Raw genomic sequence first — 22505 nt, 5'->3', positions numbered from 1 at the left:
ACTGTCGTATTGCTCCAGCTAAACCAAAGGTCACCAAAGCCGCATACTGCCTCCTGTGTCAAGGCAAGCTTAATGCGCACCTCGAAACAGACGTGTATGCACCATTGTGAGTATTCGGATCAGAAAAGCGTTTTCAGGTGCCGAAGCCTTTAAGGAAGCTGTGATGGCCTGGTCTGAAGGCTAAACAGGATATGTATGTACGTATGTATGTATTTATGTATGTATGTATATATATATATCTATATATATATATATATATATATATATATTGTCACGAGCGGCGATCCTGTGGTCGGTGCTTGGACGATGACGACGACGACGGGTGGTTTTTCTGGTGTGCACGCGCTCCCCTGAACGATTGCTGCAGCGTTGTGCGCCTTACCCTGTAAATATATCCATTCTGTATATATTCTCCCGTAACATCTTTGGTGGAGGTGCGGGGTACGCTCGCTACAACACCGGGAACTGGATCTTCGTAGCGGACGGCGCGTTGCTGCCACCACAATGACCGACCAAGCGACCCAGTGTGAGCAAGACCCGTCACCGGTCATTCTCTTGCACCCTCGTGATCCCGGGACATTCAACGGCACCAGCGGCGTGGACGTCGATGCATGGCTGGCAATGTATGAGCGCGTCAGCCGCACTAACAAGTGGGACCCGACCATAATGCTGGCGAATCTCATCTTCTATTTGCGGGGCACTGCGCTACTCTGGTTCGAGACGCATGAGGCAGATCTGACGAGTTGGGATGTCTGTAAGCAGAAATTACGCGATCTATTTGGGAGACCTATCGCACGACAACTAGCGGCCAAGCAGGAGCTCGCAATTCGTGCTCACACGTCCACGGAGCCGTACATCTCGTATATTCAGGACGTGTTGTCTCTGTGCAACAAGGTCGACAAGGACATGCCTGAAGTGGACAAAGTGGGCCACGTACTGAAAGGCATAGCCGATGACGCATTCAATCTGCTACTGTGTAAGAACTGCTCAACGGTGGAGTCGGTCATCGCTGAATGTCGTCGTTTTGAGCTGGCCAAAAGTCAACGTATCACTCACCGCTTCGACCGACTTCCTAATACGGCTGCCACGTCCTCCTGCGAAGGTTTAGCCACGCTTCGGCAAGCGCAAGCTCCAGAAAACGTCACCAGGATCGTCCGTCGAGAACTCGAGGCCATGGCACCCGTTACACCTCATGACGGTATGCAAAGCAACAACCTGGCTCCGATTTCGCTAATTCAGGCCGTGGTTCGCCAAGAGGTCGCGAATATGGGCATTTTACCCACCTTTGATAACGGTCATACTGCTACTAACCCGGTCGCCCCTGTCGTCGCTGCTGCAAGACCGAACACGACCTTCAGGCCACGTTATCGAAATCCAGCCGATTGGCGCACACCTGATGACCGGCCCATCTGCTTCACGTGCTCTCGGATTGGCCACATCGCCCGCCATTGCCGCAGCCGCTGGCCCACGTCCTATCGCCCAAACACTTACAATCGCCCGGACCACGCACCATATGCCCCGTCGTTCCGTCCTGAGGCCTCAAGTGCTGAACGTCCTCCTAGGGAAAACCGGATCAGCCGCTCACCATCGCCCCAGCGCCGTCAGTCCCGCTCGCCCCAACCTCGCCGCTCTCGGTCTCCCTTTGGCCGCCTCTCGGAAAACTAGCCAGTGCAGCCCCCGGAGGTGACGCTGCATTTACGACCCGGCCTGAAAATCCTCTGATTGTCCCTTCTACCCGATGCAACCTTCTTGAAGTTCTGGTTGATGGTGTGGCAGTTACCGCTCTTGTTGATACCGGCGCACAAATTTCTGTAATGAGCTCGAGCCTCCGGCGCCGCCTCCAGAAAGTCCTGACGCCCGCGACATCACCTACTGTCCGAGTAGCCGACGGGAGTACACCTGCCGTACTTGGAATGTGCACTGCACGCATCACTATTTCTGGTCGCCACACATCTGTTCTTTTTGCTGTTCTAGAACAGTGCCCCCATGACCTCATCTTGGGAATCGACTTTCTGTCCACACACGCTGCCCTTATCGACTGCTCCGCGGGCCTTCTCCGGCTAGAACTTCCTTCGTGCCCCGACAACGTTGATGCCGGCCCACCCCGCCTACGCTCCGTCGAGTTTCTTCGACTGCCTCCGCAAGCCGCAATATACGTCCAGCTGTCAGCCTTTCCGCCCCTACCCGACGGCGACTACGTTGCCTGCCCTATTCCTGAGGTCGCCATGACACGCAACGTCGCGCTACCCTATACGGTGGTGACAGTTAGAAACAACGGCACCGCCTTTCCCATCCTCAATTTTGGCTACTCGACGCAAGTTCTTCCTCGCGGCATATCACTCGCTCATCTGACCCCATTGGCCGGCCACACGGTTTCTGCCTTGACCACAGAACCTCCACCGGATTTTTCACCGCCGTCATCGCAGTCAGGTTCGTCCTGCGACCACTTCGCCCGCATGATATCAGGAGACCTCGCTCCGGCACAGTCCGCTGCCCTTCGCCGCGTGCTGGTTTCCTACCAGGATATCTTTGACTTTGGCGACCGTCCTTTGGGCCAGACTTCCGTCGTCACCCATCGCATTCATACCGGCGATGCGAGTCCTATTCACCGACGGCCTTACCGTGTGTCAGCTCCGGAGCGTGCTGTCATCCAACAGGAAGTGGAGAAAATGCTGGGCAAAGGCATAATTGAACCCTCATGCAGTCCTTGGGCCTCTCCCGTCGTACTCGTGAAAAAGAAGGACAATAGCTGGAGATTCTGTGTAGACTACCGCCACCTTAACCAGATTACCAAGAAGGATGTGTATCCTCTCCCGCGTATTGATGACGCACTGGACTGCTTGCACGGCGCCAGATATTTCTCTTCCATCGACCTGCGCTCAGGATACTGGCCAATCGCTGTGGACGACCAAGACCGCGAGAAGACCGCCTTCGTGACTCCTGATGGCCTCTATCAATTTAAAGTGATGCCTTTTGGCCTATGTAACGCCCCTGCTACTTTCGAGCGCGTGATGGACTCTCTTCTTCGAGGCATCAAGTGGTCCATATGCCTTTGCTACCTGGACGATGTTATCGTTTTTTTCGACTACGTTTGAAAACCATCTCACTCGCCTGTCCACCGTCCTTGATGTTTTTCGCCGAGCTCGTCTTCAGCTTAACTCGTCGAAATGTCGCTTTGGGCACCGTCAAATCTGCGTTCTCGGCCACCTTGTTGACGCTGCAGGCGTGCAGCCAGACCCTGACAAAGTCCGCGCGGTTAGTCAGTTCCCTACTCCACGGTCGGCCAAGGACGTCCGCAGTTTTCTTGGCCTGTGTTCATACTTCCGTCGTTTTGTCCAGAACTTCGCGGAAGTGGCCCGCCCTCTAACTGACCTACTCAAGAAGGACGTCGTTTTCACTTGGGGTCGTGACCAAGCGGACGCCTTTTCATCGCTCGTTGCCATCCTAACGAACTCACCTGTTCTAGCACATTTCGACCCGTCAGCCAGCACGCACGTTCGTACCGACGCCAGTGGCCACGGTATAGGCGCCGTCCTTGCACAACAGCAGCATGGCCTCTACCGCGTGGTCGCCTATGCAAGCCGCCTTCTGTCGCCATCGGAGCAAAATTACTCTATCACAGAACGCGAGTGCTTAGCACTCGTCTGGGCCATCGCAAAATTCCGTCCGTACCTGTATGGCAGGCACTTTTCAGTTATTACAGACCACCATGCGCTTTGCTGGCTCTCCTCGCTCAAGGATCCCACTGGTCGCCTTGGCCGTTGGGCACTCCGCTTGCAAGAGTACTCATTTTCTGTTTTCTACAAATCTGGACGGCTTCACCAAGACGCTGACTGCTTGTCACGATACCCGGTCGATCCCCCTGATACACTGGAAGATGAATCTGACACCTTTGTTCTGGCCATTACAGATTTCGTCCACATAGCTGACAAACAGCGCCGCGACTCATCTTTGCGGCCTATTATAGACGGTCTCAACTCACCACACCCTGACCCTTCCCTACGGATGTTTGCGCTCCACAATGACACCTTACACCGCTACAACGCCCGGCCTGACGGCGCTGAGCTCTTGCTTGTTGTCCCCGCGCATCTTCGCTCTACTGTTTTGCGCCAGCTTCACGATGCACCGACGGCCGGACACCTAGGCGTGTCACGCACGTATGATCGCATCCGTAGGCGCTTCTTTTGGCCTGGTCTCTACCGTTCTGTGCGACAGTACGTTGCGGCTTGTGACCACTGCCAGCGACGCAAGACTCCTGCCCTACTGCCTGCTGGCAGCCTTCAGCCCCTCGACATCCCTGATGAACCATTTTTCCGGGTGGGACTCGATCTTCTAGGGCCTTTTCCCATGTCAACCACTGGCAATAGATGGGTTGCAGTCGCTACTGACTACGCAACGCGGTACGCTGTTACACGAGCGCTTCCCACCAGCTGTGCTACTGATGTAGCCGATTTCCTTCTTCACGACGTCATCCTGCGCCACGGTGCTCCTCGTCAGTTAATCACGGACCGCGGCCGCTGCTTCCTGTCTAAAGTGGTCGACGACATTCTTCGTTCTTGCAAGACCAATCACAAGTTCACCACTGCGTACCATCCACAGACAAACGGCCTTACTGAACGCCTCAACCGTACTCTCACAGATATGCTTGCTATGTACGTGTCTGAGGACCACCGAGACTGGGACATTAACTTGCCTTTTGTGACCTTCGCCTACAACTCTTCTCGTCACGACACAGCTGGCTATTCACCTTTTTATCTACTGTTTGGCTACGACCCACCATTACCTATGGACACCATACTTCATGCTCACGCAGACACATCCTCTGCCTATGCTCGTGATGCTCTTGCCCGTGCTGACATCGCCCGTCAGGTTGCCCGCGATCGCTTGTCGGCTTCACAGGTCAAACAAAAATGTCTCTATGACCGCCGACACCGGGAGGTGAACTTCCCTCCAGGATCGCTCGTCTTGCTGTGGTTCCCGTCACGTCGCGTTGGCCTATGCGAAAAACTTCTCTCCCGTTATGCTGGCCCTTACCGCGTCGTACGCAAAGTCACTAATGTGACCTATGAAATCGCTCCGCTAAATCCTCCGTCGGCCTCTGCAAGAATCGCGAGTGACATAGTCCATGTCTCGCGTCTTAAACCGTACCACTCTCGGCCCGGGCCCTAATTGCACCGGGACGGTGCTTCTGCCGCCGGCGGGTAATGTCACGAGCGGCGATCCTGTGGTCGGTGCTTGGACGATGACGACGACGACGGGTGGTTTTTCTGGTGTGCACGCGCTCCCCTGAACGATTGCTGCAGCGTTGTGCGCCTTACCCTGTAAATATATCCATTCTATATATATTCTCCCCGTAACAATATATATATATATATATATATATTTATATATATACACACACACACACACAGTCGAACCCGGATATATCGAACCCACATATAACAAATAATTGTGTATGTAGAACAGCTGTAAAATCCCCTTAAAAGTTTGTGCAATTTGTTTGTTATATATATATCGAACTTTTTGTGATTCCCTTCAGCTTCGATATATCCGGGTTCGATATATACTTTTTTTTAAAAAGGTCACTGCAGATGCTACGAGGTATGCCTGCAGCATCTCGTAGTTTCTTGAGGTGTATGAATTTTGTAATATTCATAGGCTGCACTGGCACTCACCTGCACTCACGCCTTTGAAATGAGTGCGAGTGAGTGCGCCGACCTATGCAAGGCTGTATTTTAAACTAAAGCCACAATTTTTTTCAGAAGTCTGTGTTCCTACTGGGACAGATAAATTGCCAATTTCCCTTCCTACTTGCGGCCCACACTAAGCTTGCATAATTTTTTTAGCATTTTCGTACAGCTCAAAAGTATGTTCAACATTGTAAAAAAAAGGTAATTATGCCATTTTCCTTTAATTACTCTTAGGTTATGCAAATGAACATAAATCTATTCAAACTGGCAATTTCTTAAACTCTTGAGCGGGACTGGAGCTAAGCCACTTTTGCTGAACTGCAATGAAAAAAAGAAAGTAATTTAACACTTCGATATGCAGACTTCAAAAGACACAATCAAACAAGTACTGCACCACAAACACACACAAAATAATGTTTCACGAGTCACGTAAGAGTATCTTATTCCAAAGCTCTGGCCAAAACAAGCAGGTGCATCTTGAATGATATGAGCATGTGGCTTTAAAAATGCAGGCACGACAACAACTGCTAACAAGAAATAACAAATTTATTCAAGTATACAGCCAAAATTTCAAAAGCAACTCAACACTGCTGCTACACAGACGATGTGGTTGGTTCACTCATGTGAAAGCCTTACATCACAAGAGAAAGCAGTTGGTTCGCTAAGTGAACGCCTTATATCACAGGAGAAAGCAGACTTAATCATTTTGTTCACTCAGTCAAAGAGTCATAAAGTAGACTTTGTAACTTGAAACTGCAAAACAGCTTTTTCACAATAGTCGTCATACCATAAAATATTGATCAAATGCGACACGATGCTTGCTATTTTCTCATTTTAACGTGATTTCGCCATGTGCATCCTCACATAACGAGGGGGGGGGGGGGGAAAGAGGAAGTTTTGGAATGGCAAGAGCAGGCCAGAAAACATGTGCATGCGACATATAACTCGAACATCACGGGAAAGAGAAACTGCACACAGCAGAGGAGACGCTGGAGGATGATCTGCAAAAGTTGCCTCGGCAGGATGTCAATAAACATCCTGCCGATTTTCTGGCTGCTATTATACAGGAGACTGTCGCACGCTCGTTTAAAGGTTGCAGCATCTCCAACGCACTTGATGCTTCTGAAGATGGAGAGTTAGGTGGCAAACTCTCTGATGGTGTCGTAACATTGTGACTAAATATTTTGACATGTATTCTGGTTCAGATGCTATAGCCTTTTCACAGAGTGACTAGAATGCTTGCCCTCAAATAAAGCTTTTCATCCCCAACATTCTCCGAACTATCCCCAAGACTAAAGTAGGGGGAGCATACTTTATAAGAAACTGCCTAGAACTCAAATGAGCATAGAATGTATGGAGCAGCAAGAGCACGATTGCGAGCTCACGTATCCTCCGCGCAGTGGGGTGCGTCAGGGGCCACCCCAGTGCCGTCCTCCGCCGGAGCAGTACCTGCACCGCCCTCGTCGCGTACTTCCTCTTGTGCGGCACAATTAAGCCCTGGCGGCAGCTCTCTGGGCGGCCAGTGCCTTGCGCTCTTTCCACTTTTCCTTTACCCATGGCTTTTTCTTTCTACGCTGCCCGGGGCGGCTCTTGACTGGTATCTTGGGAGGCTCTACCGGAAGCTCCACTGTGCCGGGAACATTCAAGCCATCGACCAGCGCGGGCCAGAAGAAATACGAAAGGAAGCGTGCCTGCAGCACCTCGTAGTTCCTTCGGGTGGCTCGCAGCCCCTCGCACCGACTGCACGACTGGTGCGAAGCTTCGGGGCTGACTGATGACGAGGGGCCATCTTCCAGAAGGCTCCCGGAAGAGCACTCAGTGCAGCGGATATCCTCAATGCTTTCTGCATCAAGAGCGGCTGCTAACTCAGGAAATGAGTTGCCTTTCTTCAGAGTTGCAAAAGGTTTGGAAAGGTCACCATTGGCAAAACGATCCAATAGTCGCCCAAAGGTGGCCACCGTGGTCTGAAACATAGAAAAGTGGACGAACAGTTTTCGCAACACTTTCTTACACCTGCAACACCGGGAAGGGAGGGGGGGGGGGGCACACACTGACACTGCTCGATGTGCCCATGCAGAAGTGAAGCTTCGCAGTGCTTGAGAGGTTATACCAAACAGAACAGGTCTCACCCATTGGCTTTCTTTAACAAAAGAGCATCCACTCAAACCTTGACATAATAAACTATCTAATATAATGAACTAAACATATTTCTTTGACCATTATCAACGTGTAATAAATATATTAACACTCTGCGGGTGGTACAGACTGTGCCACAGGTTTGAGCAGGGCAATTGCATAGGCGACTTTAATGACCTGGTGCAAAACATGGTAGGAGTATGTCACGCCCATGACAACATTGTCATCAGGCGTGAAGGGTGGTGAGAAGGGACGTCAACTCAGTCACAGAACGAGGCAAGAACTGATTTTATTAAAGACAGGCAGAGAATATATACAGTCAAACCTCTATATAATGAAGTTGTACTTGCAGTAAAAATAAACTCACAAATTCCCAGAGCAACCCTGGTGGGTAGTATCCTGTCAGTAAGCACTTATAAACAAAACGGGAGTAAGTCTGGCCATTAATAGTGCTGTTATGAGCACCAGCGCGTCTAGTGCAGATTGCAGTGAGAGCAATGCACCGACGTGGCTCGCAGCATCTGAAATTTGCATGTGTTGTGTCGCCGTCAATCTTGGACACTATGACCGACTGTGCTTAGTACCTGCAGCCGTGGCATCAGATGGCGCCCACAAATTAAAAACAAAGATTTTAATTTGTGGGCGCCATAACAAACAGCACTGGGTCCTGCATATTTCACTTAGCGTATTTGAAAAAAGGTTTTGCGCTTACCACTGTACTGTTCTTGCTGAAAGTTTGCAGAACGATAGCATTTTAGAGAACACCACGTTGATCAGTGTAACACTTGCCGCAGTTATTTGCCTGGTTTTTAAGAAAGAAGTGGAAATTTGCGTTTGCTTATGGGGATGCAAGTTGCTGCCGCGACGGCACAAGTATAAACTTGTAAATGTTGCCGAGAAAGCGCAAAGCTGTCACTTTAGACGAAGCTGGAGATATTGCGAGACTCTCGACATGGTCTAAAGGCGAGCGCTCCCGTAACGGAGTATGAGCTAGTGCAGTAGACGATATGAACGATTCTGAAAACTGGGAGCGCCGCCATCATGAAGGCTGGAACCATGATAGAGAAACCAACACGGTGGAGGCCGCTGACATTATCGAGCTCTGGAAACACTTCGCTACTGATGATGAAACAGGTGGAGCTTCGATGGACGAGTTCCTGAGAGCAGATAGTCCGGCCTCTTCCTGTGAAGAGATCTCTGAACAGGCGATCACCGAGAATGTGTTGCAGTGACAGCCGGGGGCGTTGTACGTCAGTTGTGGTGACAGCAGCAGCGGCAGTTACGAGATTGACAATTGCCCATTTTTGACCCAGACCCGGATGTCCACGCAAAGTGCGCTGTCGTCGATTGAGTTGCTCGTTGATTTTGTACATGCTAAAGGATTGCCACCAGTGTTCGTGCAGCAGCAGGACACAATGCGCACCTCGGTTGTGAACCTGAAACTGCCGCAAAAGCCAAGTGCAGATTTCTGACTATTATAGCACCTAACACTTGACACGCTGTTAAGAGGTATAAATAAACGTTTTATTTTTCACAGCATACTTTCACAACATCTATTCTATAGCGCGAGTGGCAAATTGGGATTCAGAGCTGCAGAGATATGTTCGGCAGCATATTTTTGGGCAGTCCAAATATAGCAATGATCGGTTATTAATGATCAAATTTTTTTTTCTATTTCATATCGTTTTAAGTAGACTGCACTGTACACTGGTTTTATCAGTTGTGCTGCTGCATGGATGGGTCTGTATAATGGAAGGGTGCTAAAAATTTGCCCACAAGAAATCATTCAGTGACTGTATTCGTCTGACTGACATTTGTGACCGACTTTGTCTTTTTTAAAAAGTTGGCTTTGCACTAAACGATACGCAAACGAATAATCAGAAAACATTTGTGTCAATACAACAATCGTGTAAAAAGCACTAAAAATCAAGCATTTTACGTTGATATTGTAAATGTTGGCAGGTATGTAATTTCTGTAGGAAAAAAAAATTATGCCTAAAGCACATACCTCGTTGGGTGGCAGCAGGGGCTGCACCAGGTTGCCTGTGTTAGGCTGGTATCCATCTGGAACCCCGACTACCTCCTTGGCGAAAAACTCTTCGAATGTGGGCAGGGTGCCCACTGCCTCGATGTCGGGATATACAGGTGGCCTCGGCAAGCCATGCAGGTTGTGTAGCACTGCGAAAGAAGAAGTGCAGTAATGCACAACTACTGTGTTTATTCGAGTATCATTATAAGGCAGTCACAATTATAAGGCGAGGGTGGAGTTGGGGTTTCCGAAGTAAAAAGTCTTGAGTACGCACACCAGTATAAGGCGAAATAGAATACACGACAGATTATTCAGACTTGGCGGGGATAGCCCAAAATACTGAATTACTAGCACAGCCATAATGCAAAATTGTGACCATGAAATTGGGGGAAAGGAGCTTGAACACGCTGAGCGCGAGTTATATGCTAATTTTGCCTTATAGTGTGGCTTCACAGCATTGCAGTGCATGCGGCTGTAACGCCACTCTATAATGCTAAATTTGCACTGCTGTGAAGGTAAACCTAAAGGCAAAATTTATATAACGCACTTTTACTGTTCCTCGCATATAAGGCAAGTGGGGGTTTGACTTTGTGGCTATGGATATTGGGGAAAAAAAACTTGCCTTGTATTCGAATAAATATGGTGTCGATAGTACAGTCGAACATGACTATACCGAACCCATTTGCATCAAATTATTCCTTATATCGAGCAATTTTTAACCCCGTTATTTAAATTACAATGAGAATATATAGCAAGATGGTTACATCGAAGAAAAACAGCAGCCCTGCAACGCTCGTGCACACGACCAATGCCACTGTTTCGTTGTGTAGTTCTCACATGTGTCCTCTTCGTTTCTGCGTGATGGCTAGCACAAAGTGGCAGAATTTGCCGTTCACTGTGAAGTTCGGAATTATCAAGCCGAGCGCAGAAGGAAACGATATCTAGCATCGCCACAGCATCTGGGCTGACATTAAAAAGGAACCCCCCCCCAATCCGAAATTGCTTCCATTCTTCCGGTTTCCACGGTCCTGGAGACCAGTGTAAAAAGCATTCCAACGAGTGCACTGAAGCCGTCGCTGTGGTTTCCAAGAAGTTTGGAGTGAGTTCTTCGCATTTCCACAAGACATTGACGTGTCACCAGTTAACAAGTTTGTGTCGGTGGACAAAGTTGCGGTGACTAATGGAGGGCGTCAGAACAAGGACTTCATCGCCAACATTGTGCATCGAGACACAAGTGAAAGGAACAGCGAGGACAACTCGGATCCTGTGCCCACCTGCTCTAACGTGAAGCGCGCGCTCGCCCTGTACCAGTGCTTCTGCACAATCATGGAACGCTGCGGCGAATCAGTGGCTCTGAGTCCTTTGACAATGTAGAAAAATACACACTCTTCCAGGCAACGAAGATATTTAAGCAGAAGATTTATATTTATTTCGTGCCACAGTAAACCAAAAGAATACGTGTGTCACATGGTGCACTTTCAATTATTATCAAGCCCAATCTGGATCGGATTTTTCTGTCACGATTGGCTTCCTTGCACAAACTATAGCAGGGAGCCAATCAGTTCAAAATTTCAATCCAGATTGAGCTCAATTGCAACTGAAAGTGGCCATGTGACACTGGATTAGCCCATTTTGTCAATAAAGTGCTGTTACAAACAGTAAGTGCTCTTATGCTGTCCAATTCTTTAGACCGTTTATATCGAATAATGCCTTATATCTGGCAGGCTTTCTTGTGAGAGTTAAATATAACAGGGTTTGACTGTCCTATGGATAATTTAGTGATTATTGAACAATCAATAGAACAAAAAGTTGTCGCAGTTTCACCTGAAAGGCGAAGCATTAATTGCGATAGCAAATTTGTAGAGAGCTATACGGAGTAATGATAGCAGCTTTATCAGCTGTATAAACTTGGACATGCAGCAGCACCGGCAACACGCAGAGCTGCTGTTGACGCCAGCGACGTTTTGCCCGCGTTCGCACAAAATGCGTGCGGCGTTGGTGACTGTTGCCGGAGCCTCTGATATAAATAGGCACTTGGTGCCGCAGCCGCCTCCCCCCCCCCCCCCCCCCGCCCCCCCCACGGCCTTTCGCGCGTCGGAAGATGGCCTGTTTGCTCTACATATATGGTGATTGTGAAGGAGGAAAGAGACGCCTACTTCTGCAGCCCTTAAGGGAGCACGGCGCAGAACGCGCGTTAGTTCTCCGACGTGGGTTCAATCCCCGTGAAAGCGCGCCTCCCTTGCCCCCTTTCACTCGCACATACAGCGTTCAGCGGCGTGCGGCGACGATTTCATCTCCATTGACGTCATACGGAACCTCACGGCGACAGCGACGGCGACGGCAGAAATCTGCTTTGGAGTGTCCATATAATTGCTATCGCAATAAAATTGAGAGCGCATCCATCCCTTGAAGATGATTGGCGACATTAATGCATTTAAGCAATCCATGTTATGATGAATGTGTAATTGGTGATGATAGGAGTTACATCTTCTTTCTGGGGTTTTACGTGCCAAAACCAGTTCTGATTATGAGGCACGCCGTAGTGGAGGGCTCCGGATTAATTTTGACCACCTGGGGTTCTTTAACGTGCACTACAACGCAAGCACACGGGCGTTTTTGCATTTCGCCTCCATCGAAATGCGGCCGCCGCGGCCGGGATATAGGAGTTACATGCTATGATGATTATAATTATGAACAGCAGCATACAGTGTAGACCACTTATAACGTAACCGTTTATAGTGCAGAACTGGCCACAACGCGGCCTTTTCCGACTCCCGTTTACCCTCCCATAGAACCCATGTATACGCATACCTCTTACGGTGCAGCCGCATGAGACGAAATACCGGTTATAATGCGGCTTCCGCTGGAAAATCTCGCCGACATTGCAAGGGCGGCTGCAAGCACGCTTCTCAACAAGGTGCGCCCACCCATAGAATCTGATGGGAGAGGAGATCAATGAGGGCGATGCGAAGGAGGAACACGAGACGCGGAGCAAACGAATGGAAAAAAATGCGCACGTAGGTTGTCTAGGCGACGGAGAAATTCTTTGCTTGGCTGCTTATCAGCGGTGCGTTTTGCACTGAACGCGGCTTCAGTTTCTGTGCACCCGTCGCAATGCGTGTCGTGAAGTGCAGATATCGCGCGAGTGACGCTGTCAATTTAAGCAGTGTTCCGCAAATTTAGTTTGGAGCTACAGTAAAACCGCGTTAATTCGGAAAATAGGTTAATTCGTACTCGTCCTCTAGTCCAGACCGGCGTATGCATACAATCAAACTCTCAATCAATGCAATCAAACTCTCGTCAATTCAGACTTATTTGGCTGCACATCGGTTAATTCAGACTACCGTAATTTCCGGTGTATAAGACGTGGTATTTTTCTGGATTTTTCGTCGGTGCGTCTTATAGAACGGTGCGACTTAGGTACGTTTTTCCCCCCGGGAAAACTGCCGTCAAAATCGGATTCGATGTTAAGGCCACGCGAAGCGCGCTGGTTGACGTAATTGCTACGAGTTCTGTGCGCGCTATCGAGGTGCCGGGTTCTTCACGTGATCGAGTTCCCGAGCGCCGCGCGATAAGGACGGAGCAGCGACGCAAGCGGCGGCAGGCCGACCGCGAGTCGGCCGACCCCGAATTCGTGGCAGATCGCTGTCAAGATACGACGCGCGCCGCTGCGCAAACTACGCAGTTGCTACCAAAGTACAACCCCCCCCCCCTCCTCCCCACTCCCTCCCGCACTGTTTTCCCGCTTTCGTCCCTTGTGCGCGATTCGGCTCACCGTCGGATGCTTTCACTCGCACATACAGCGTATGGCGCGCGGGGACGATGTTATCGCCCGTGGACTTTATACGGAACATCGCGACAACCACGACAGCAGAAATGCGCCTGGAGCGGAAATATATGGCACCCACACGCTTGCGCGTGACCCGCGTTCACGGAAAGAAACGTCACGATTTCTTTTAATCGTTTACCGAACGAAGAGGTGCGTCTTATACACCGGTGCGACTTAGATACGTTTTTTTTTTTTTTTTTTCGGAAAAGCGGCCGATTTGAGGGGGGTGCGTCTTATACAAAAGTGCGAGTTATAGACCGGAAAATACGGTACTTTCGGAGCTCGGTGAGCGAATTCAGAGCGCCGCAAATGTGCAACGCAAAAGAGCAAGAACGGCGCTAGCGTCCAACCGAAACGAAGCGGCGGAGTCCGCATCGCCACAGGTATCAGTTGAAATCGTACGTGAATGACAGCAACGCTGGAACGCGTCGAGCTAGAACACTCTACTTCGAGCCGATTTGTGTCTACAAAGCCTGTATTCTTGCGTGTACCGCCGCGCATAACACCGCGTTGGCCGCGGGCTTTCGTAACTGCGTAGTCATCCACGATCGCGTCGATAGCAGCCGCAGTTTTCTCCGCAGTGGTTGCGGCGAACAGCAAGTATACTATAGTTTCGTTTTTACTCGATACGCAGGTCAGCCACGTGCCTAAACTACTGCGTAGTCGCCATCGATGATCGCATACATAGCGACCGCGGTTTCGACTGCAGTTGTTGCCGCGAATGGTAGTTAATTCGTCCAGACTCGGTGCGTGCATCGGGCGCGTGCCTTCAGCACCGCAAAGTCGCCGTTCATAATCGCGTCGGTAGCGGTCACGGTTTTTTACGCAGCGGTTGCGTCAAACAGTTGTTTCGTTTTGACTCGGTGCAATGCTGTCAAGCTTGAAGAGCACCGGCTACATCGCGATGTGTGCGCGATAGTACAAAGCGTGTCTACATGCTTGGTTTACATGTTTAGCATACGTGCAGGGCTTGAAAATCGTTGTTTTGGTTATAGTGCGGTACCGCTTATAGTGCAGATATTCGCGACTCCGGCGACTTACGTTATAAGCGGTCTACACTGTATATCCAGTGACTAATTGTGAGGTTGAACCGTGCCGAGCGTTGTTCAGTTTTGCGAAGCCCGCACCAGCCACAGGTGGTCGGAGAGTAGCAAGGATGAGAGAGGGAGAGCGCACGCCGAGCGACAGGTGGGCGGAGCCAACGAGAGACAGACAGAGCGAGAGAAATAAAGAAATAAATAAAACAAAATTAACGTTCTTGGCGAGGCAGGATTCGAACCCTGGTACCCACGGACCGAAGGCGAGCGTCATAACCCATAAACGCAAAACCACTGCGCTATACACCCATGCTTGCAGAACACATAGGTCGGCAGTGTGGGAGAAAACTCACTCACCATAATTTTTTCCAGGCCCCGCACTCACTCACGCTCACCTGCACTCACTCGCACTCACGCCTTTGAAATGAGTGCGAGTGAGTGTGAGTGAGTGCGCCGACCTGTGGCAGAACATGCATTTATGGGTACCATATGGTTGCATTGTACCAACGACTGTAACAAAAGTTGCTATGGTCGAGAGAAAGAGAAAATGAAAGAGGGAGAGAAATAGAGAGAAAGAAGGAGAGATAGAAAAAAATAACAATATAAACTTTCTTGGTGAGGCAGAACTTGAACCCGGGTACTCACGGTCCGAAGGTGAGCGTCATATCCACTGGTGCATTGTTTGCAGCTGATCTTCTAAAAGGCTAGTGGTAATATTTATTATTTTGCTGAAGGTTCAAAACTAGTGCACATGCGCCAAAATTAATTAAAGGAAGGCGGCTTCTTTTCTTCTTTCTAGGGTTTTACGTGCCAAAACCAGTTCTGATTACGAGGCACGCCGTAGTGGAGGACTCCGGATTAATTTTGACCACCTGGGGTTTAACGTGCACTACAACGCAAGCACACAGGCGTAGTCGTAAGTGTCTGCGACATTTTTTTTGCCTGGGGGACCCCAACTTGTGTGTTGCAAATAAAGTGTATTCATCCGATTCTTTATGGGCGGGCATGCAGAGTGCCTATGCACTCCAATGTTTGCACGGCCAATGGAACTTCTCATGCTAATTTTCCGAAATGACGTAGGACCCATTGAAACTACGTTCGCACAGGGGGTGTCAGCACTAACTATAACAAGTTATACCTCTCTCTGCTGCAATTGCACCTGTATGACCCTTCTGCCGATGCTTCCTGACATCAACTGCAAGCTTGCATCAAAAATTCACTGTGAACAAAAAATGATGACCCCTGCATTGCACATCGTTTGTGCTGCTAAGCACCTCCTTTCGGAGATTTTGAGACCGTATGAGCTGTTGACAAGTACTGCCATTCGACACCTCCTTATGTAACTGCACCACACTTCGTTTGTCCCTTCTAGCCTGCTCCCACAAATTTTTTAAAGGGAGCAGGCTAGAAGCAGGCTAGAACTCCCTTTGTTCCATCACAACAGTCGGGTCAGCTGTACCTTGCTCTGTAGAATGCGGTGGAGACTCCTCTCTTCTTGCTTCCCCCTCTGGATCCTGCCGAGCGCTTTCGCTAGACTCAAATTTCAACTTTGGAGCTCCGCCAGGTTCCGCCTTGCAGTGTGTTCTCAGTTTCTAATTGGGCTATTCTCGCCACATATTCGGTAGCCTTCTTTCTTTCTCGAGCTTTTGACAAATGGCAGGAGTTAGTAGAACATCTACGTCATTCGCTAACTCATCGGTAACAGCGCACAATGTCCAGAGTTGCAGGTTTATCCCATCATCCATTGCAGGCAGACTAAGAGGAACATACATGAGGTCTGCCAGTACAGTCTGCACAAATGCCCCGCGTAAGCATACCTTCCTACTGCCTTCTCCTTTTACTTTCTCTGGTCGGACGCTCCTTATGTTGATTATCTAGTGTTACGTTGGTTCCCGAGTCAAGGCATGCCTTAAATGCCTGCTTAGCACATGCGATGTTAACCCAAGTTATTCTAGATTTTGACGCTGGGTTGCTCGTGGCAGCTTCTTTCCTACTGAACTCGCAGCGAACGCGTCCCACAAATTTAGTCTCTGGCATTCACTCATCGCCTTGGTAGCTGGTCGCTGCCTTTGGCTCAGTCTCAGGGCAACTCCATTGTATGTGGCTGAGTTTCCCTCGTGTAGCATTTAGGAGGAGGGCACTGCTCGTTCACACGCTGACTGCCTGTCGTGACATTCGCCGCTGTGCGTGGCTTTGATTCGGCTTTTCTTGGTATCTCAGACCCTTTTTCTCGAGGGACAGCTCTACTGTCAAATTTTTTGGCGAGTTGGGCTAGCTCCTTAGGTCTAAGCCACTCCCGTTTCATTCTGGAGAACATAGGAGGACAACTCGTCCGGCATCACCTGTTTCATTATGAAACTGCAGCGCACACACAAAACGAGGACACAAGGCAAAGGTAACACACAGGCGCTGGTGTGTTAACCTTAGGTCCAGTGCCTGTGTGTTACCTTCGCCTTGTGTTCTAGTTTCTTCTTCTTCTTTTCTGGGGTTTTACGTGCCAAAACCAGTTCTGATTATGAGGCGCACCGTAGTGGAGGGCTCCGGAATAATTTTGACCACCTCGGGTTCTTTAAAGTGCACTACAACGCAAGCACACGGGCGTTTTTGCATTTTGCCTCCATCGAAATGCGGCCGCCGGGGCCGGGATTCGATCCCGCGATCTCGTGCTCAGCAGCGCAATGCCTTAGCTGACTAAGCCACCCCGGCGGGTGTGCTCTAGTTTCTTGTGTGTGCACTGTAGTTTCATGATGAATAGCTGCCAACTCGTCCAACTTTCAGTACTTTTACAATCATCTGTTTCGCACGGTCAGAAATCATCAGCCTGGGGAGATCTTTCAACATTGAGGACGACTGAGGACCACTTCGTCGTCCTCAATGTGCTGTCCTAGTTCCCAATAATTAAACCCACTATATGTCATTGTGTATGAGAGGTGTTAGTGCAAGCGATATACTAACAGCTACACAATGCTAAAGACACGGCAAAGGCTGCTACTGTGGAAGCAATGGCCAACATCAACGTGCACCGAAGCCAAATTCAGTTAGTTATTGCATGTCTTTTTGAACTGCCTTTGGAAACACAAGTAAAAGAAAGAATGTAAAAAAAAAAAAAACCTGAAATGAATTTACCGAATCTTGTCCAAAATATTGATGCTATTTGTGAAGTCGTCATTATGTCCTTAAGTACCCCACACACCCTGTAAGTATGGCCACAGTTCCCTCTGTGTGCTAAAAGCTGCTCGTAATTCCTTTTGCTGAGGTGGAGCAAATGAAGATACATTCTTATCCGCACCTCACTGGCTGTATTGCATGCAAGGCCGATGGCCTGTATGTGGAGTTCTTGTATGTGGTTGTGTGCAAGCTCACAGTGGGACTGACATGCCCCCAATAGAACTACATACAGCTGCTCTCGGGAACAAGATCTGGCATGCCCCTGGCATCAAGTGGCTTGAGCATGTGCATGAGCACAGCATAAGGAGTGAGTCATAAGCCACTGGGAGAGACTGCTTTGACCCTGCATTGGCATCATGGCAGGCCCTGTGTCTTATGTCTCTAGGCACGCTGCTCTCACTCTCAGGAATACAGCAACCATGGATGCAGTGGTGGGATGGGCCTGTAACAGCCGAGTGACCCTAGCACTGAGGCCTAAACCCTCTCCATACATTTCTCTGCTGATCAGGTCAGTTACCGCCAACCAACCCGCCTCCTCCATGCTTCTCTCTCTCTCATACACTCAGCTTGTGGCATTGAGAGAAACTTCCGTCATCTGAGAATCTGAAGCATAACTGCGAGTCGGCCTAGTTGGAACAGATTCATTTTCTTAAATTTTTGTGCGCAAACAAACAGGGATGAAGAAAAGGAGACACAAGGACGAGCGCTTTCTAACAACTGATTTTTATTATTGAAGAACCACCAGCTTAAATACCCACAGATCTGCGCGATCCTGTCAATAGAACACGTCAAGAGCGCATAAATAACGCTTGTCATGGAATGCCGCTACGCGGTCAGCATAAAAAGCAGCAATGTTCATGAAACAAGCACAAAAGGCGAAAATGCGTTAAAGATCTTTAACGCTTTTTCGCCTTTTGTGCTTGTTTCATGAACATTGCTGCTTTTTATGCTGACCGCGTAGCGGCTTTCCATGACAAGCGTTATTTATGCGCTCTTGACGTGTTCTATTGACAGGATCGCGCAGATCTGTGGGTATTTAAGCCGGTGGTTCTTCAATAATACAAATCAGTTGTTAGAAAGCGCTCGTCCTTGTGTCTCCTTTTCTTCGTCCCTGTTTGTTTGCGCACAAAAATTTAAGAAAACTGAGAATCTGGTTCCGAGTGCAAGCTACCTCATCTGCCGTCTATTACTGCTTAGTTGAAGTGATAATGCGCAACAACCATAAAAAAAAAATTCAGGAAGTGTAGATTACGGAAGTAGAATTGCTGGAAGCGGAATTGCCGAAAGCGGAATTGCCGAAAGCGGAAATTAGTACGTACGGAAGCCGGACTGGTGTAAGCGACGACAGGGCAAGGTGGTGCACATAAAAGGTTGGCGTATGGATGAACAGGCTTTACTTAGGCTGGCCGCACCCAATGTGAGAGATTCATGAAAGCCTCCCAACAAGCCACGAACTGCAGTTTGGCCACACACATCTAAAAATTTCACAATGAAAGTGAATCGCTTCCAAGTTAAGCCTACAGGTGCTGTAAAATGAAGGTTGAGGTATAATGCAAATGAGCGAACAGCGCATACCATTCGTCACAGCTTGCCACTCCTGGAGCTCATACGCAGCCAGGTTGGGCACTGTGGGCCGGTGCAAAGGCTGCGCATACTGGGCGATTGCCTTGTTTAGTATATGGGCCTGCCTCTGAGGGTTATTTTGTGTGTCGCCTGTCTGGTACTGGCGCAGCATCTTCCGGTAAAGCATCAGGCACGTCTCCCGATCCAGGTCCTTCTCCTGACCCTGCAGCCAAGAGCACACTCCTGTCTCTGAACAAGCATCTCTCCACATGCACACACGATCTGGTTACTGTAGCATGCAGCGTAAGTTTACAGACACAACAAAGAGGCAACACAACAGATGGCTAACAAGTACTTTCATGTTCTTTTTCGTTATGACCGCATGTTTTATATTTAATTCGAACTTCATTTTATTCGAATACACTCCCGGCCCCTCGGAATTCTGAATAAGCAAGATTCTACTGTATTTCCTCTGCCTCAAATAAAGATTTCAGATGCTAGCCAGCCATGTTTTGCGTCGTCTTTTCTCTGTCCTATCTGTAGATTTAGGCTGTACGCTACAGTAATCCAGTAGCTCAGACGAAGGTGTCATTGACACACACCATGCACAGAATGGGAGCCAAGCACAAGGGCAGCAATTGGTCTAAACGATGCCACACATGGCGTCCTACTCTGCTCTGGAGCAGAGGAAGACCAGTTCCAAACAGATGGTCGCACCATCCCCACTCAGAGTGCATTCGTTCACTCACCACTGCCAGCACAAAGCATTTCAAAGTGGCACGCTAGTTCCAACAAGTAAACAAGGTTTACAAGGTGCCACATCTCGGAACATCATGTGCAGGGATGCGGACACCCCACTGCCTTTTACATTAAAAAAAGAAAAGTCAAAGCACACCACTCCAGCGTACCTAAGAACTACAAGACTCTTGAAAGAATATGCACAATTTAAAAAGTGATAAACAGTACTAAACTCCTTATCGCAACAAACTGCACGAAGAAGCACCTGGTTTCATGCGGTGATGCCTCATTTGATGGAGCTAGCAAAGGTCATGCAGTCATCTCTCACTAGTCCAGGCCACATTCAGATGAATATGCTCTGAATTGAATTGTGGGGTTTTACGTGCCAAAACCAAGATTTGATTATGAGGCACGCCGTAGTGGGGGCTCCGGATTAATTCTGACCACCAGGGGAGTTTTAACGTGCCCCCAATGCACGGGATACGGGCGTTCTTGCAGTTTGCCCCCATCGAAATGTGGCCGCCGCAGCCGGGATTTCCTCCAACGATCTCGTGCTTAACAACACAACACCATAGCTGCTAAGCCACTGCGCAGGTTTGAATATGCTCTTTAGTGGCACTGTTTCTTGTATTCAATGGGCGAACAATACTTTCTACAAATAAAAAAAGAAAATTATCTTGGAGACGGCGTTGAGCTTGACATGAAACTCTTCAAGTGGTGCACTTTAATAAGAGGAGTACTACATCACCTTTATTACTTTTATTGCATTAAACGAGGGTCAAAGCCCTCCAAGTCATTGAAAAAGTACTGGCAAGTGTCAGAGTAACCTAAATAATGTTCCATAATATCTCTTTCTACAAACAAGTTTCAGTCTGACTACGGAGGAGGTGGATGTGCCAAGACATCATGATACAGCCACTTGCTCTGTTCCTGTGAGCACTGCGGCTGCAACACGCAAGTATTGCCAGAAAGAGTGTACGAAGCACTTCTTATTTCTTTAATTAGAAACACCACCATACCTAGTCTTACTGCTACACGAAGTTGGCAAATTTTACTCTGTGTCATGATGTCAATGATGCTGGCTTCAGCATTTAGTACTGAATTAATGCATTATATGTGTATCCCAATCTTCACACTTGCAAAGTGTGATCTTTCTAAACATGAGAACCATGTGGTAGGTATATCTACAACTTCAAAAATATACATTGGTACTCCTCTGCCACAATGCTTTCAAATGTATTTTGCATACCGTACTTACTAGGGGTGTACGAATACCGAATACTAGTAGATTTCGAATCGCATATCGAAGTGAACCAAGAAAAAACCCGAATATCAAAGAAAATATTGAATAACAGAAAATTCAACACAAACATTTATGCTTCCAAATTTTGTGCAATAAACAATGCTGCACATGCTCAGGAGGCTAATCGCCCCAGACAACGCACAATGTCCCGCAGACGTCCGAAAAATATCCCAACATCCCCTGTCCTACGAAAGACGTCCCGCGGGCATCCACGGGACGTAGGATTGAACGAAGTCGCAACAACGAACAAGTGAGGACGTTATCGGGATGTGTTAGCAAAGTTGACCGGGAGCACACTTAAAATGCAGAGAAAACGGCCCAATACACTGTGCATTTATTTCGTTGTTTTTATTTTTGCTATTAAACCAAAAACACTGATGGACCATACATTGGTAACATATGCAGTTTATGCACACCTTCAGGGCCAATTACTCCCGTACAAATTATAAATATCGCATTTCCTCCCTGTCAGTAGAGTAACGCAAATTTTGCATGCCCGATTGTTCACGACATGTTCCATCCATCCTCCATCCTGGTAACCAGACTACATCCGAAAGACCCGGCCAAGACCTCCATGGGACATCTTTCTGTGTTTCATATGGGAGGCTTTCTGGATTAGCTTTGGACATTTTATGAACATCCCTAGGATCTCAACATCCATGCTTCCAAGGACGTCCATCAAACATCCTTAGGATGTCTGTGAGTTATCTTGGACATTACTTAACAAGAATGCTAGCTATCTGTAACTTAGTTACCTATGAATTGAGATGCATAGTATGCTCTACTCTTATTAAAGGAAACACCAAATTAGTATTTCAGCACTGATAACTCAGTTCATATATGAATAAGGTCTGGAAAATATTTTTTATCGATATAATGCCTGTTGAACAGACTCAAGTGCTTTGTTAAAAGCAAAGCTTTTCTTTGCGAATCTCGCTGGGTTTCATGATTGTGGGCGCTATGGCCTGGCTGTTCCCATGCCGAATAGGCCAACCAATCACAGTGAAGCTAG

General features: G+C 48.5%; 1 protein-coding gene across 1 annotated transcript; it reads right to left on the bottom strand.

Annotated features, from left to right (window-relative positions):
* Positions 1 to 6218: 6218 nt before the first annotated feature.
* On the bottom strand, positions 6219 to 19738 carry LOC119448314 (uncharacterized). The gene is made up of 3 exons (XM_037711686.2): positions 19465 to 19738; positions 9835 to 10004; positions 6219 to 7654 (listed from the first exon to the last, which is right to left on the bottom strand). The coding sequence occupies exons 1-3, from the start codon at positions 19721 to 19723 to the stop codon at positions 7181 to 7183; spliced, it is 903 nt and encodes a 300-aa protein (XP_037567614.1). The 5' UTR covers positions 19724 to 19738; the 3' UTR covers positions 6219 to 7180.
* Between the last annotated feature and the right edge of the window lie 2767 nt (positions 19739 to 22505).

Source organism: Dermacentor silvarum, chromosome 4, assembly GCF_013339745.2.
Source record: "Dermacentor silvarum isolate Dsil-2018 chromosome 4, BIME_Dsil_1.4, whole genome shotgun sequence".
Classification (NCBI taxonomy): Eukaryota; Metazoa; Arthropoda; class Arachnida; order Ixodida; family Ixodidae; genus Dermacentor; species Dermacentor silvarum.
The sequence above is the reverse complement of the archived record's forward strand: the minus strand, read 5'-3'. Positions and strand labels throughout refer to the sequence as shown.

Coding starts and splice junctions, on each gene's coding strand:
- LOC119448314 (XM_037711686.2), bottom strand. CDS start 19,723: ATGTGGAGAGATGCTTGTTCAGAGACAGGAGTGTGCTCTTGGCTGCAG. Junction 10,005..19,464: donor GTGGCAAGCTGTGACGAATG/GTATGCGCTGTT, acceptor CTTCTTTCGCAG/TGCTACACAACCTGCATGGC. Junction 7,655..9,834: donor CCCTGCTGCCACCCAACGAG/GTATGTGCTTTA, acceptor TCTATGTTTCAG/ACCACGGTGGCCACCTTTGG.